Below are 14,850 nucleotides of genomic sequence, written 5' to 3'. Positions count from 1 at the left end.
TTACAACAATTTCATTTTAGCATCGAAATATAAATCTGGTATATGAACAACCCTAGCAACGAATTGATTCACCAAACCCGATTAACACCGGCCGTTTCTTTTTCCTCGTTTGCATGCATTTCATTTCCGGTTTCGCACGTGGCCAATACACAGTCCTTCAAACATGGTTTGAGTAGCTCTACGCTGAGTCTGTTGAATGCCGTACGAAGAAGACAGGGGGCGATATTAAGCGGATCATACAGCGAAGGCAGCTCGCCATGTACGCCACCATCGACGCCACGCGAGCGGAAAACTGGGTGTGTAATTTTTGTCTGAAAGCTACAGCTTGAACATGCAGGACACCATACATACGCTAACACACTTACAGTACAAATCAACAGACATTCATTCTCTACTATGCATTCACGTTACAAAACTCACCCCTCTTTAAGGTTTCAGTTTTCATTCAACCATTCTTATGTTGTGTGTGTTGTACAAAAAAAAACATATGATCAAAAATACCATTGATTGTTCCAAAAAAAAAACATCACGAATATTTTCCTATCTACTGACATGCAATCTCTATCTGTTTTTTTTTTTTGTTCGCTTCCACCTCGCCAACAATAAAAACGTCTTTATCATGCCGATGTTATGCCAATTTTCGCACTGCCACACCGTGATGATGATTGTCGAAAACATAAATCCACTCTGAAGCAAGCAAAAGACTATGTAGCAAACGTGTAACAACTTTCTCGCCCGGAAGAAAGTTAAGCTCCACAATAGGAAGGGACCGTTAGGCATCGCATAGCACAGAACTGTAGACCACCATACCGGATTCACTTCCACCGCTTTTTGTCTTTAGATGAGAACGTGTACACCTTACAGCACTAAGCTACTATAAAACATTTGTATCACACTGAAATCGATTATTCTTAGAGTGCGGTGGTTTGGACCCACCTGAATAAAGGTAGAACTCGGACCGGCACCGACAATGCCAGATTGCTGGGCAAAGAAATCACGAAGTTTTCCTACTCGTTCCAGGGAGCCCTTAAAGTACGATAGGAAATCATTCAGACCGTACGAAACTGTAGGCTAGGTCTCATCCCTCCCCCGCTGTGTTCCAGTGGCTGGGAAGCAAATACTTCCTCTCTGATAAATCCCTGATTACTGATAGAGACGAACCACCAACAGAAACCAGTTGCCGTGAAGTCAAAGTTTGTGAAAAGTAAGTAACTGTTTTTGCTGGTCTGTTCAAGGTTCGGTTGTATCATTTTTCGTTGCAATTTTCCTCTCTCATCGCCTGAAAGCCTATAGCATAGTTAGTTTGGTTCGATGCCGGACAGCATGAAGCGGTTATCTACTGAGGGCTCTAATTGCCTGAGTAATTGAATGTTTGAAATAAATGGATTCCGGCGGCATTCGGATGGATGGACGAATGGATGACATCCGGCATCGGATGGCATCTTCTGACTTATTAAATGGCTAGGGTCGCGAAAACATTAGTATTATACAGCGTTTGAACACCCATGCTACGGAAAAACAACTCGCCTGAGCGAAAATACGCATTTCACCCACACACACACTTGTGCACAAGTTTAGAAGGAAAAGGCATAACATTCAATTGATAAAGGCCCATCGTAACATATTAAATCTAACTCTGATAAAACAAACTGTAAAACATTCCAATACCCTCCGACAATACAATCATCGTATTGGGTTCCACTTCAGTGTGATAGAATAGATCAACCGTTCAATTCAACAATATAATTTAACTGTCAATCCTATTTTCTAGAATCTGTGTTTTGCGACCAATAAAAAAGATAGCGATAAAAAAGATGAATAAACCATCCCATTCACCAAGTGTTTGCATTCCATATGTTCGAAAAGAAAAAAAAATCACCGCATGCCCAATCACGTCCTCACTCTTTACTTGGTATTCGTTTAACATTTTACTAAATTATTCTATTTATGTTTCCGTTCTTCTTAGCAACTATCATCTAACGTATTGCGACGACTTTTGAATTTCGACGTTCCTAAAACAATCTGATAATAAACAAAAAGAACATCAAATAAAATTATTTGGACATGAATGAAGTTGATATTAGCATTAGGTAAGAAATAACCCCATTAAGTGCCAGGTGCCAATAATTTGTAAGCTAAAGTTCCCCCCTTGCTAAATCTAACTGGCTAATGGTATCGAAAGTCGATGGATAAAACCATCAAAGGATTAAGGATTAAACACACTGTTGATATTATAGGTCCGCCGTCGAATATTTGCGCATGCTTAGTATAGCCACAAGTTCATTTGAAAACGTACAACTCGAGAACGAATAGATATGAAAAGCTAAAATCGTTTTTCCTTCAATTTGGGCGTCAACAAATGTCTCACACATGTTCTATACGCATACGTCATAATATACGTCAAATACGATTTTTGCTGCGCTTCGAAACGTTTATTTCGATTGCTAGACACCGAACGCGTTCACGAACGGCTTGGATGACATTGTGCAGTCGTACAGACCTCCAGTGCCCCTCTCTGGGTTTATCTTCCACATCAGCTGTTTCTTTGTGCCGTTGTAGTGTACGCAACACGAATCGTTCTTTGATAGAAAACTGTTTGAGTAGATCGTAAATCTGTTTCGTAGTCTTTCTGTGCTTCAATAACGCGACAGTTTCCACACGATTCCCGTGTCCCGTGGCTTCCCGTTCCCACGCTAATAAGTCGAATAAATACAGGTGCGACCGAGAAAATTGGTCACACAACACAAAACGACTGCAGTGATACCACTTTTCTTCGCTTCAATTTTTTCCCCTGACAGCAGTCGAGATTTCACTGACAGAACTTATCGCTATAATAGGTACGATTGACTATGATAGAGATCCCTGACGACGCATGTTCAAACACGTTTCTTGAAAGAATTCGACACAGGATGAGTCCCGTTTTCAAGATATTTTCATCGCTTACCGTGGTCGCAATGATTCAACAATAATTCCTTTCATGGTAATCGCAGCAGAACCAGGCGATTATTAGAGGCGTCCCATCTACCCACGAGTACCATGCTAACATTCCTTCCCTTTCCCTGGTGAATATAAGGACGTGGTCGGTGTCGTTTTTGATTATATAAAGTTCTAACATGCCAGCCTTCGAGCGAAACAAAATGCAAAATAATGCTTCCAAACAACGACCGTGATCGTCCAGTATAAGATATATCTCTCTTCTCATTCCTAGACTTCAATGGCACTAACATAACTTGTGAAGAAAAACTACACCCAGGTTTTTTTTACGCGGGGAATACGTACCTCGTAAAAAAACCGCGTAAAAAAAACCGCGTTAATTCGAAAATCCGCGTAAAAAAAACCAGGTCACCTAATGATAGATATCAAATGGGACTATCCTTACGTACAACGGAAGTAAAAAGTTGAGTGTTGCTCGCTTCCGAAAACCCGTAGTTTTTTCCTGAAATTTCGTTGGTTACTGATAACTATAGTTAGGTTTTCCTCACGAATGAGGTCATCTGCTGTTGCTAGAAGATTCCCTTGCGATTTGTACACTTTATTGCCGAAGTACGTGCAGTACCACTGTTGGAGTTAAGTAGACAGGGAAATCCATCCACGAGTCGCTACGAGTTACAAGCACTAATTACCGTAATATGCTCTGAGGGAACATAAGATAAAAATGTGAGCTGAGGGGGAGATGTGATATTGTACTGGTCTTTGGAAAATCCGCGTAAAAAAACCGCGTTAATTGGAAAATCCGCGTAAAATAAACTCGTAAAAAAACCTGGGTATACTTACATTGTTATTGAAATGATTGGGTCAATTGCATATTAACCCTCTACAACCCAACCCAGCCTTTAGACGGGCTTCACGGATTTTCTTTTCAAATTATTCATATATTATTTTCAATTTTCATCCCCACTAGAACATCTATAAAATATTTTCTTCTATCACACAAACACATTGATTTTATGCTGGCAGCTTCCTGCCTGCCATTGAAAGTCGGAAATTCGAGATAAAAGTTGAATGTTTTTTTCGACAAATAGAAAATTTGGGTCTTAGGGGGTTAATGTTCAAATGGGATTCCGTTTGCCAAATAACATGGTTGGATTGTATCTTGGAATGACAAGTTCATATGAAAAGAAACGAAACCATTTTCTTAGACAAAATGTAAATCCAGTCATCACGATAGTTTTCTAGAATTGATTAATCGCTACGTTCTCAGAACGTGTACTTAATACAGATACCAGTTTCTGATATTCTCTCAATTCTAAGAGTAAACGGACTACGCTAGATGGCGTTTTTTTCTACCCCATTTGTTTATTTATTTAGGATCAATTGCATTTTAGATGTAACAGAGCCGGATTTTAATCGTGCACATGTTACATGTTTTATCGTTTTTATAAATTGTACATTACACAACCATTTACATGCGTAAGAGTTCCTTCTGTACCATTGCATATGATACATTACACGGTTGTGTCCCATTCACCAATTTCACCAAGTGAAATGAAATATTGTAATGAGGAAATTTGAAAAAGGTTGTGAAGACTTCGCTGTGTCATTTATAGAAATTAGTGTAGGCACAATTGACATGCCACCTCCTCTCCTTTCAGTATTGCTCTTTAAGGGCAAGAGAACATTCACAAATGAGCATGGGTTATGAAATAATCCGAAAATTAAGCAGGTAACTTTAACATAAAAAAATTAAATGAAAATGTGAAAAGAATAGATAAGAAAAAATGGTACTTACGTTTTTACCACCGCAGTGCAATTTTTTATCATGAATTTATTATTTCGTGATGAAATTTATTTTGAGGCCAATGTAATGGGGGCGAAGTCCTCATTTAACGAGAATAAGGAACCGAGGCGGCACCAAGCCGCCGAGGTGATGCAATCCGAGCCGGTCGCCGACCCGCCGTCGGAAGCGGGGGCCTCTCGCAAGCAAACCTGTGTTCCACCGATTGCCCGGTTAGTTATTGTAGTTATTGCGTAGGTTATTGCGAAAAAATAAATTCATAATCAAAATTGCACTTCAGTACCATAATACGTACGTACCAAAATTGTCAGCTTTCTTTTGAGTAAACGGGCTGTGTCATCCATATAAATGGATAAACTTCATAATACGTTAACTGCAATCTTTCCCCTTTTCATTTTTTTCAAAGGATTTTATTCAATGCCGCTATTTGCACATTTGCAAATTGCACTACCCACAAAAAATACTTTTTGAATGGAAATGAACGTACGAGACAAATATGATCTTTATATAACACTCATCAAAAATAAATATACAAATACTTCCCAATACTAAAATTTGCGTAATATTCGAATATATCCTGCTTTCGGGTAAGTGTTGCATTCGGGTAATTGTTACATTCGGGTAACTGTTACATTCGGGTAATTGTGTCATTCGGGTAAAAGTTTCTTTCGGGTAACTGTCTTTCGGGTGAGTGGGTTTCGGGTAAATGTGACACAATCACATTACACAGTAGCCAGTTAGGCGTAAGAGTAAGAGTCTCTTCTTCCATTGTTCAGTTCGACCACCGGACAACGGAGACAGTTGATATGGTCATTGTTGTGTTATTTATAGCACAACAGCCCGATGTTTCTTGCAGAGCAGAGCAATTCTATGGATTAACCGATATTCATTCGACTGTGGATCGATCTCCACCGCTGATGGTTGTTGCGTGACGTAGTTATTCTATAACAACACAATTGAAGGCCCTGAGTTATGAACTCACGATCGAACGCGCAACCTATGTAGCTACGGAAACCCCCTTAGGTGGCTAGAAAGATAGTATTGCGTAAAATACGTAAAAAACGCCATACTTAAAATTTTACTTCGATGAAGACGAAACCGCAATCCAGGCGGCTGTAAATGTGAATGCAGTTTATGGGTCTGGTACTGTATCAGACAAACACACGACGTGAAAACGACTGTGATCGAGACACGGCGAAGAGCCGTCAGAAACGGTTCGGACAATTAGATCGTACGAAGTACCAGTAGCTTATAAGCCATCTTTGGCCAATAGAGGAGGAATTGTGGACAACATCCATCAGGACAACATCAGACCACATACATCGATAATGATTCGCCAGAAGCATCAGAAACTTAATTGGGAGTTACTCATGAATCCTTGCTATAGTTCGAACTTGACGCCAAGTGATTACCATATGTTTTTAACCATGATGAAGAGAATGGTAAGAGAAGCGAATAATGGAATAACCTTCAAAATGTTAACGAATTATTGAATGGTAAATAATTTGGCATACAGTTTTGTTATGTAAAATGTACGTAAAAACAATTGATTTATTTTTCCAATCATATACGATCAAACGTTTACCATTGGATCGAAAGTAAACCCCCCCACTCAGAAGAATCTAACCGTAGTGATCACTTCCCCATCAAAGATCCTGTCAATGAATTCTTCCGAAACAATATACTTGGCCTCACAGTTTCGAAAACGAGAGCGTTACGCAACAAGATTTTGAGCGTTAATACCTCCTGAACAACTGGACGAAATGATATGATAAACACTTCATTCGAAAGATAAAATGTCTACGAGATATATGCTTGTTACTTATTGATCCAAAGACTTGTTTCAATAGCTTCAAAATTGTTTTCGAAACAGGCTATTTAAATCACACAAATCAGTATATAAGCGAGTGCCCACTCGGAAATCCACTATGTTATGAATGCGCAGCGGTTGATGTACGATCGCTGGAATCTGTGTGTTTACCTAACACAGACTTCAAAACCAATGAGCCTGGGGAAAGTCCACACCGAAATAATTGTGTTCGTCTTGAATACAAAAGCGCTGATGAACGGTGTCACCAAGAGAATCGGCCGATCAAGAGAGCAATAGAGTGATTTCAGGCAGTGGGGATCAGTGAAGTTTTAGAGATTCTTGATATGAACCCTAGCTGACGATAAGCTTTAGTGATGAGCGCAGAAAGGTGTACATCGCAAATGAGTTTATAGTCGAGAACTACGCCCAAGTCGTAGACCATGTTGACTCTCTCTAAGATTGAATCGTCGATCGTGTAGTTGAATATAATTGATTGTTTTTCTCGATAAAAGCTCATGAGCACACACTTAGCGATGCTTATGGTTAGTTTATTCAGGCGGCACCAACTCACGAATTGGCTTTGTAGTCGACGGCAATCCTCAGGAGTTTTGATAGCCACATAGATATTCAAGTCATCTGCGTGGGTCGACACACAGCCGGATGTTAGGATAAATGTCACATCGTTGTCGAATATCGCGAACAACAGTGGCCCTAGATTTCTGTCGTGTGGGACTCCCGAACAAACAGCAAACTGAGAAGAAGTGTGAAACTTGAGCTTAACACGGAGCGTTCTTCCGGACAGGTATAACCCCAGCCAGTTGATGAATCATTCAGAAGGTAACAAAACAGGATAGCTTTCTCAACAGAATACGGTGGTCAATTCAATCGAAAGCGGCTTTTATGTCGGTATAAATAACATCAATATGAACTCGTTCTTCTAGGCGGTTAATACAAAACGATGAAAACTCGAGAAGATTGGTGCTAACCGAGTATCCTGATATAAAACCATACTGTACTGGTGAAATATAGCTCTTAACTTCGAAGAAGACAAACGATGTCCCCAAATAGCTTAGATGCCGCAGATAAGCTAATTATACCGCGATAGTTGGTCACTTGTCTTCTTTTATGAAGACGGGAAACACAAAGGTGCAAAAAGGCTTCCACACATCTCGAACGATTCCTTGGTCCAGCGAAGTTTTCTGGGGCTTGCTGTACTCGAGTGGCGTTTAGAACAGGACTTGGCCTTCATGGCGCGCCATACTGGATAATCTAGCAAACTAAGCGAATTAAGGACTAGATCACGGCCACATATCCTTCGCCCAGAACAGCGGATGTTCCTCAACCACTTCTGAGTGCAGCTTCAGGTGTGGCACGGAGCCCCATCTTGTTGAAATACAGCATTTGGCTTCTGACAACACTTGACTTATTTAAAATTCCGATGTAAACCTCCGTGTTTGCTTTGTCGCCTACTGGAACGAACACCGGGTCCATTTGTATGCCATCGGAAGCCACCAATCCAAAGACTATAATGCTAGCAGGATGCTGTAGAGTCTTACCATGTGACTAACTTCACTACTCAAAATAAGTTGAACAACCATTCTAGTTACACCCACGTTTATTTTGCCCAACCGTTCACTTCCACTACAATCAATATAATCCCCACCATCAACCCTCCGATCTCGCACACCAACCCAATCTCTCCCAGTACACTCTAATCTTAAACCTGACATCTTTTCAGTACTATACATCCCTCTCCTACTCCACATTTTCTCCTACGCGACGAAGAAATAATAAAAAAAATCAATCTTGGCTTTTGTTAACTGTATCTATATATCGTTGAGGAAGCTTTTTATCTCTCGACGGGCGCTTCGCACTAAGTTCTCCTCTGTCGCCTTGGGTTTCATCTGCTGTCTTCCGTTTATCTGCCTTCGATGATTTGGTGAACAGTGTTCCTTCCGGTTCTAGATTAGATGATGTTGCTGAGGAAGATGAAACCGGAAATGATTCCGGGGAATGTGGTGGGAGTGAAGCACCTGATGATTTGGGCCATTTTCTGAGATGAGTAACAGAACGAAGCAACGTCACTCCATCTTCACCTTCAACAACAGTATCATTTCCGGATTTATGCATTACTTTGAACTTTTCTAATTTGAACATGGGCTCAAGTTTCCCGTTGTTGAAGTTTCTGACCATCACTATATCGCCAACTTTTACTTTTAGCATTCCGACGCTGATCCGCATAGATTTTACCTTGAATCTTTTTCATGGCATCATTGTCACGTACACCCTCATCGCGATTCCAAGCTGGGTCAGTTCTCAAAGATGGCAGTAAATCTTTTACTGGACGCCCTGTTAGAAGTTCCATTGGCGCTTTTTCAGTTACTGAATGTGGAGTCGTATTATAGATATACACATGCTCCTTCAATGCTTTTCGCCAATCTCAATTTGTCGCTTTAGCAATTCTAAGAGCTCGGAGTATGCCCTGATTTGTCCTCTCAACAAGGCCATTCATTTGAGGCCAGTAAGGAATCGTGCGAACGAGTTTGATGTTCTTAGTTGAACAATAATTCGCAAATTCTATACTCGAAAATGGAGGACCATTGTCACTGCGTATAGTCTCCGGGTAAGTGTGATCCAAGAATATTGACTCCAATGCTTCAATCGTTCTACTAGCTGTCGTACTCTTCATCTCAACGACTTGCAGAAATCTGCTATAGTAATCGACGACAATCAGAAAAGTAGCACATTCTTTTGCTGAGAAAAAGTCGATGGCAATCTGTTGCCAAGCACGATCGGGCATTTCCTTCCTGAACATTGGTTCAGGTGGCATTTGATTTCTGACAGCTGTACACCCTGCACATTCTTCGATTCTGTCGGTTACATCGCGATCCATGCAAGGCCACCATACCTTCTCCCTCAGATTTCTACGTATTGCTATTATCCCGGGATGACCTCTATGGGCTATATCCAGAGCCCTCGTACGTAGTTTTGTCGGGAGCACGATTCTTTCATCCCGAATGACTTTGCCATTAGAAATTCCCAGCTCTTTATGAAAGGCTTGATAGCGGAACAGGTTTGGAGGCCAGTTACCAGATTCAAGAGCCAACTTAACTGCAATTAACACTTCATCTTGATCAGTTTCGGCTTGAATTTTTTCTAGGGATATTGCCACAAGTCCTTCCTCGACTGCCCACAAATAATGTTCGGCATTGTCATCAAATGGCACATCAGATTGACAACATAATCGAGACAATGAATCGGAAATATTCGTGTGACCGGCAATGTGCTTCATTTCAAAATTGAATGGCTGTAGACGGAGACCCCAGCCTTCGGCTCTTGAAAGAGCTCTTCTCCCTTCCTGATGTTTGTTCCCATAAATAAATTCAAGCGTTTTATGATCGGTGAATATAATGAAATGCAGACCGAACAGGTATAAATAAAATTTCTCGACGGCCCAAACAACAGCTAACGCCTCACGCTGCGTTTGGGGATAGATACGTTCGGCTGCTGTTAAACCCTTGGAAGCAAAGCTAATTATTCTTGGGATACCTTTACGTCATTGTACTAATACTGTACCGAGGCCAACAGGGGACGCATCTACATAAAGTTCTGTGAAATCTGCAGGGTCAAAGTAACCAAGCTTTCGTACATTCTTTGTCAATTCTAATCGCAAATCGTTAATCGCCTTGACTTGCTCCTCTCCAAAAATTGAAACATCACCTCGCACAAACTGACGCAGAGGTTCTGTTCTAGTCGACAAATGAGGGATGAAATGACCTACGAAGTTCACAAGTCCCAGGAAACTTCTTACTTCTTCTCTGCTTTCCGGTTTCCTGAAGTTCTTGATCGCGGCAATCTTTTCTACTGTTAGACGTATTCCCGCTGTGCTTACTTTAAACCCAAGAATTTCAAGCTCCGACACACCAAACACACATTTGTTTCTGTTTAGTTTAGCGTTATTTTCATCGAGAACCGTCATAACTTGTCGCAGTCTTTCATCGTGCTCTCGTTTATTCCTGCCAGATACGACAATGTCGTCGATATAAACGATTACCCCTTCAATACCGGTAAGGGGATATCCACTCAGCCGGACCGTTGGCTGGCTCAATTACATCAGTACGCAACATTTCCAGAATCTTTGCATCTACCTTTTCTTTCAATGCCTCGGGTACTTTGAGGTAACAAATTTTCCGTGGGACAACCGACTTATCGATTGAGAGTTTGACTTGAACGTTGGGGAACTTTGGAAAGTGCTCCGCCAAGACGTTAATGTTGTTGACATCGAGACCAATTTTGAGTATTTTGAGGTATTCGGCGGTAGTTTTGCTCAGCAGTGATCTGGATGCTCCTTTTATTACAAAAATCTCAGCATAGCAGCTCGGCTTGGAATCATTAACAGATATCTATGCTTCGAACATCACTCGGATTTGCAGTGGTTGTTGACTTGCATACGCCGTGAATGTCCGATCACATAGGAATCTTTTCTTGTACAATGTAGCGTTGCTGTCAATCAGTTTGTCCCATACTTCCTCTGTTATAGCGTTGATAGCTGAACCTGAATCAATTAGGAAAGGCACTGGATATTTGTCAATCAAACATAACACCGTTTCGTTGTCGCGCTTATCAGCTTCGACGAGAGTTTCAACCTACGATAAAATAAAACAATTAGGCAATGCACTAGCTGGACATCTATGTTTCCTAATTAATCAAACACACGAAATAACATATTTTGTTTATTAATGAAAAATGTATTACATTTGAACAATATTCGTAATATATTATTCGTAAGACGCTACCTTTGCATTCAGCTCCTCATTAGTCTTTTTTATCAGTTTTTTCTTCCATCTGTCATCACGGTCTACAACGTTCACCTCAGCATTCGGACGGTTTCGTTTGTATCGATTCTCGCCTCTACGAATTCTGCCCACATTTCTGCATTTCCTGGCATAGTGTCCAAGAGTTCAACACTCGTTGCATCGTGCGTTGCGCGCGTAGCAGTTTTCTGATTCAGCCTGGTGGTTAAATGATCCACAACGAGTACACTCCATTTGATTGCGTCTACCAACAACTCGGCGACTGTCGATCCCCATCTTTGCTCCATATCTGCTACGGTTTAAATCATTGTAGGTCTGTCGTTTATTCCACTTTTGATGTACCGCTGCTACTGAAGTTGTTCCCGAAAAGTCTTCTTCAAATGGTTTTGATTTTCCTTTTTGTTTGAGCAAAATCTCGCGGTTTATGGCGTAATTAATTAGATCGTCGTAATTCATTATGTCCTCGAGCCCCTTATCTCGTACTCTTTCATCCCGTGCACCCATAGTAATTTGTTGCATAATTTCTTTTTCTTCGCGATCAGCAAAATCACATCTCGCCGCCTGTCCTCGCTGCCTCAGAAGAAATTGATTGAACGTTTCATCTGTTGTCTGCTTTATCGAACGGAAAACTTCCAATTCGATACGTTTATTTCGTTTTCCAATAAAAAAACTTATTAAGTCTTTTTATTGCGTTATCATATTCTGGGACTTCAACCGGAACTAACGGTACTTTCACAGGTCCAGGATAAAACTCATCAGATGACGGTCTCAGATTATAGAATATTCTCTGCAGACCTCTGCTCGCTAGAAGAAGCACGAATTTATCATGTTAAGACGCAACATTTCTCAGCTCCGCTGTCAACTCGAAGGCTCTATGCCATTCCTCCCATTCGCGTCTCAAATTCTACGTGTCGACCATATCGTTGAATTGTTCGATACAAAACATGTCCGACGACGACACTCGTTTGTCTTCGTAAGCCATCTGAAAAAAAAATAAAGTAACAAGAATGCCATTGTAATTATCTTCTAAATTCCAATGAAACATTCTACTTGCTTTCTTTTCTTTACAATCTGTATTTCAATTCTCTCGAATAAAAATAAACTCTGAACACTCGATCAACTTCAATTTACAGAGTGTACCTGTATTAATTTTTTCTGCTCTCGAACGAATTGACACCTTTTTACTCTGCCAGTATACTGACTAGACTGTTTAAGTGTAAGTACCCTGTAGTGCAAAACTGGTCTCACTTTTCAGACCATATTAAAACTGTTATTTTAGCGCTTCGGTATGAAACCGGACTCGCATTTATCGTCTAACACCTTCAAATAACATAAATAGTGTTAGTGCGCTTCGGTATGGAACCGGACTCGCATTTTCTATTAAACACATTCAATGATATGTGTTAGTGCGCTTCGGTACGAAACCGGTCTCGCATTTATCATCGAATACATCCAATGACATGAATAGTGCTAGTGCGCTTCGGTGTGAAACCGGACTCGCGGTATTGTGTTAGTGCGCTTCGGTATGAAACCGGTCTCACATTTTCTAGTGAACACATTCAATGAATGAATAGTGTTAGTGCGCTTCGGTATATAACCGGACTCGCTGTATTGATGCGCTTCGACTCAGGGCCGGACTCGCTTTTGCTCTACAGTACACTGCTTGATTCAGTTAAATGTATAGGTGCGCTTCGGTACGAAACCGGACTCGCTTCCGCTCTACAGTACGCTTACTGGACTAGCTGTGTGTGTTTGTGCGCTACGGTTTAAAACCGGCCTCGCTTTTCGATAAAGTGATAAACAGGTATTCGTGGGCCTCGGTATGATACCGGACTCGCACTGATCATCAACACCACTCAACAGATTCAGTGGGTTTAGTGTCCTTCACTAAGTGCAACTCCTTATGCAATTAAACTCCACTCCAATCCAACATGCTATACCCAACTTCACCGGCACTTCAGGGGAAAAAATGCAACCAACTAACTCCCTTCTCTACAGGACGACCTCTTTCGAAAAACTCCAATCCGTAGTGAGTCATCAAACAAAACAAAAAAAAAACACAAAAAGCATGAACTCATCCTCCGTGTGTGGCACAATGTGAAGAACGGGGAAATACAGAAATACAAAATTCGCCCACATTTCTGTAGAGTCTTACCATGTGACTAACTTCACTACTCAAAATAAGTCGAACAACCATTCTAGTTACACCCACGTTTATTTTGCCCAATCGTTCACTTCCAGTACAATCAATATAATCCCCACCATCAACCCTCCGATCTCGCACACCAACCCAGTGTAACTCTCCCAGTACACTCTAATCTTAAACCTGACATCTTTTCAGTATTATACAGATGCGAGAACTCGATTCTGGATTTTGATGCGAGATCGGCGGTAAACATGCTCTCGTCGATGAACAGGATTACCGGATTTTTTCGCTTCAGGAAGACATCGCATCATGCGAGTTTTCATCCCGCAATCTTTCTTTATGATTTTCCGTGCCATAAAGTCGCTGATCCCATGTTCCTTTGCCATTTTTTCATTGAACGCACTGGATTCGCCCGAATCTTTCTTTTGATGACAGCGATAACCCTCGTAATCCGAGCTGACCTCCTGTTGTTGTCGTTTCTTTTCTCGGTCTAAGAAATAGGTCCACCGAGACACTCCCACGACGATTGAAATATCTTTTGCGACAATTGCGCGTGGGACAAATCGCGAATACGCTGCTACTTCGTCAACTGTCAAACTAAGGCAATCGGCTTCTTCTATTCGCACACTATTATGATTTGAATTACAACTTACGTGCATGCAAAGGAAACCAAAGCTTATATGAAATATATGAAACGGGAAACTTATTTGTACGATGGTGCAAACATTATCACACATCTGGTATTTACACTATCGTACAAAAAATAAATACGGAATTCGACAGGAGTGAACACAAAACTATCGCTACGCGGGAATGAAAGAATTAAACATGAGATTTTTAAATTTTAGTTAAGGGGAGACCTTACTCTGGAAGGTCGAAAAATAACGGATTTCGTGATTTTTGTTCGGATGTTGGAATTAAAGTTGGGTGATAGGACATTTTGGTGATTGATGAAGGTATATTTGAAGATGGTTTTCGTATTTGTGAGATGCCACTAAAGCGATTATTAAGCTGTTGAAACAACAGTTTCTTGATCTTGTCTGAATTATCTAAATTGCTGCGAATATACCTACAATATACCTTAACCAATCATCAAAACGACCCAAATACCCAATCTTAATTCTAACACCCGCGAAAAATAACGAAAATCTGTTATTTTTCGACCTTCCAGAGTATGGTCCCCCTTAAATGTTTTACCCACAGATATTCAAATGTATTATATTCAAAACCTCTTTTTTCAACCAACTTTAAAATTTCGAAACAAAGCAATACCGACAAGTATCATACTGATTACTCCAGTCCAATGGAGATAAACTAAACTATGAGCTATCAGTCTGTACCGTAT

General features: G+C 40.7%; 1 protein-coding gene across 7 annotated transcripts in view; it reads left to right on the top strand.

The window, feature by feature from the left end:
* LOC129779778 (uncharacterized) overlaps positions 1–14,850 on the top strand; it is a 124,884-nt gene that overhangs the window by 98,462 nt on the left and 11,572 nt on the right. For all 7 annotated transcript variants that reach the window (XM_055787474.1, XM_055787476.1, XM_055787472.1 and 4 more), the window contains one exon: positions 154–296. In XM_055787474.1, the coding sequence (XP_055643449.1) occupies positions 154–296 (143 nt within the window). The remainder of the gene's footprint in view (positions 1–153; positions 297–14,850) is intronic.

This window comes from Toxorhynchites rutilus, chromosome 3 (genome assembly GCF_029784135.1).
Source record: "Toxorhynchites rutilus septentrionalis strain SRP chromosome 3, ASM2978413v1, whole genome shotgun sequence".
NCBI classification, from domain to species: Eukaryota; Metazoa; Arthropoda; class Insecta; order Diptera; family Culicidae; genus Toxorhynchites; species Toxorhynchites rutilus.
The sequence above is the reverse complement of the archived record's forward strand: the minus strand, read 5'-3'. Positions and strand labels throughout refer to the sequence as shown.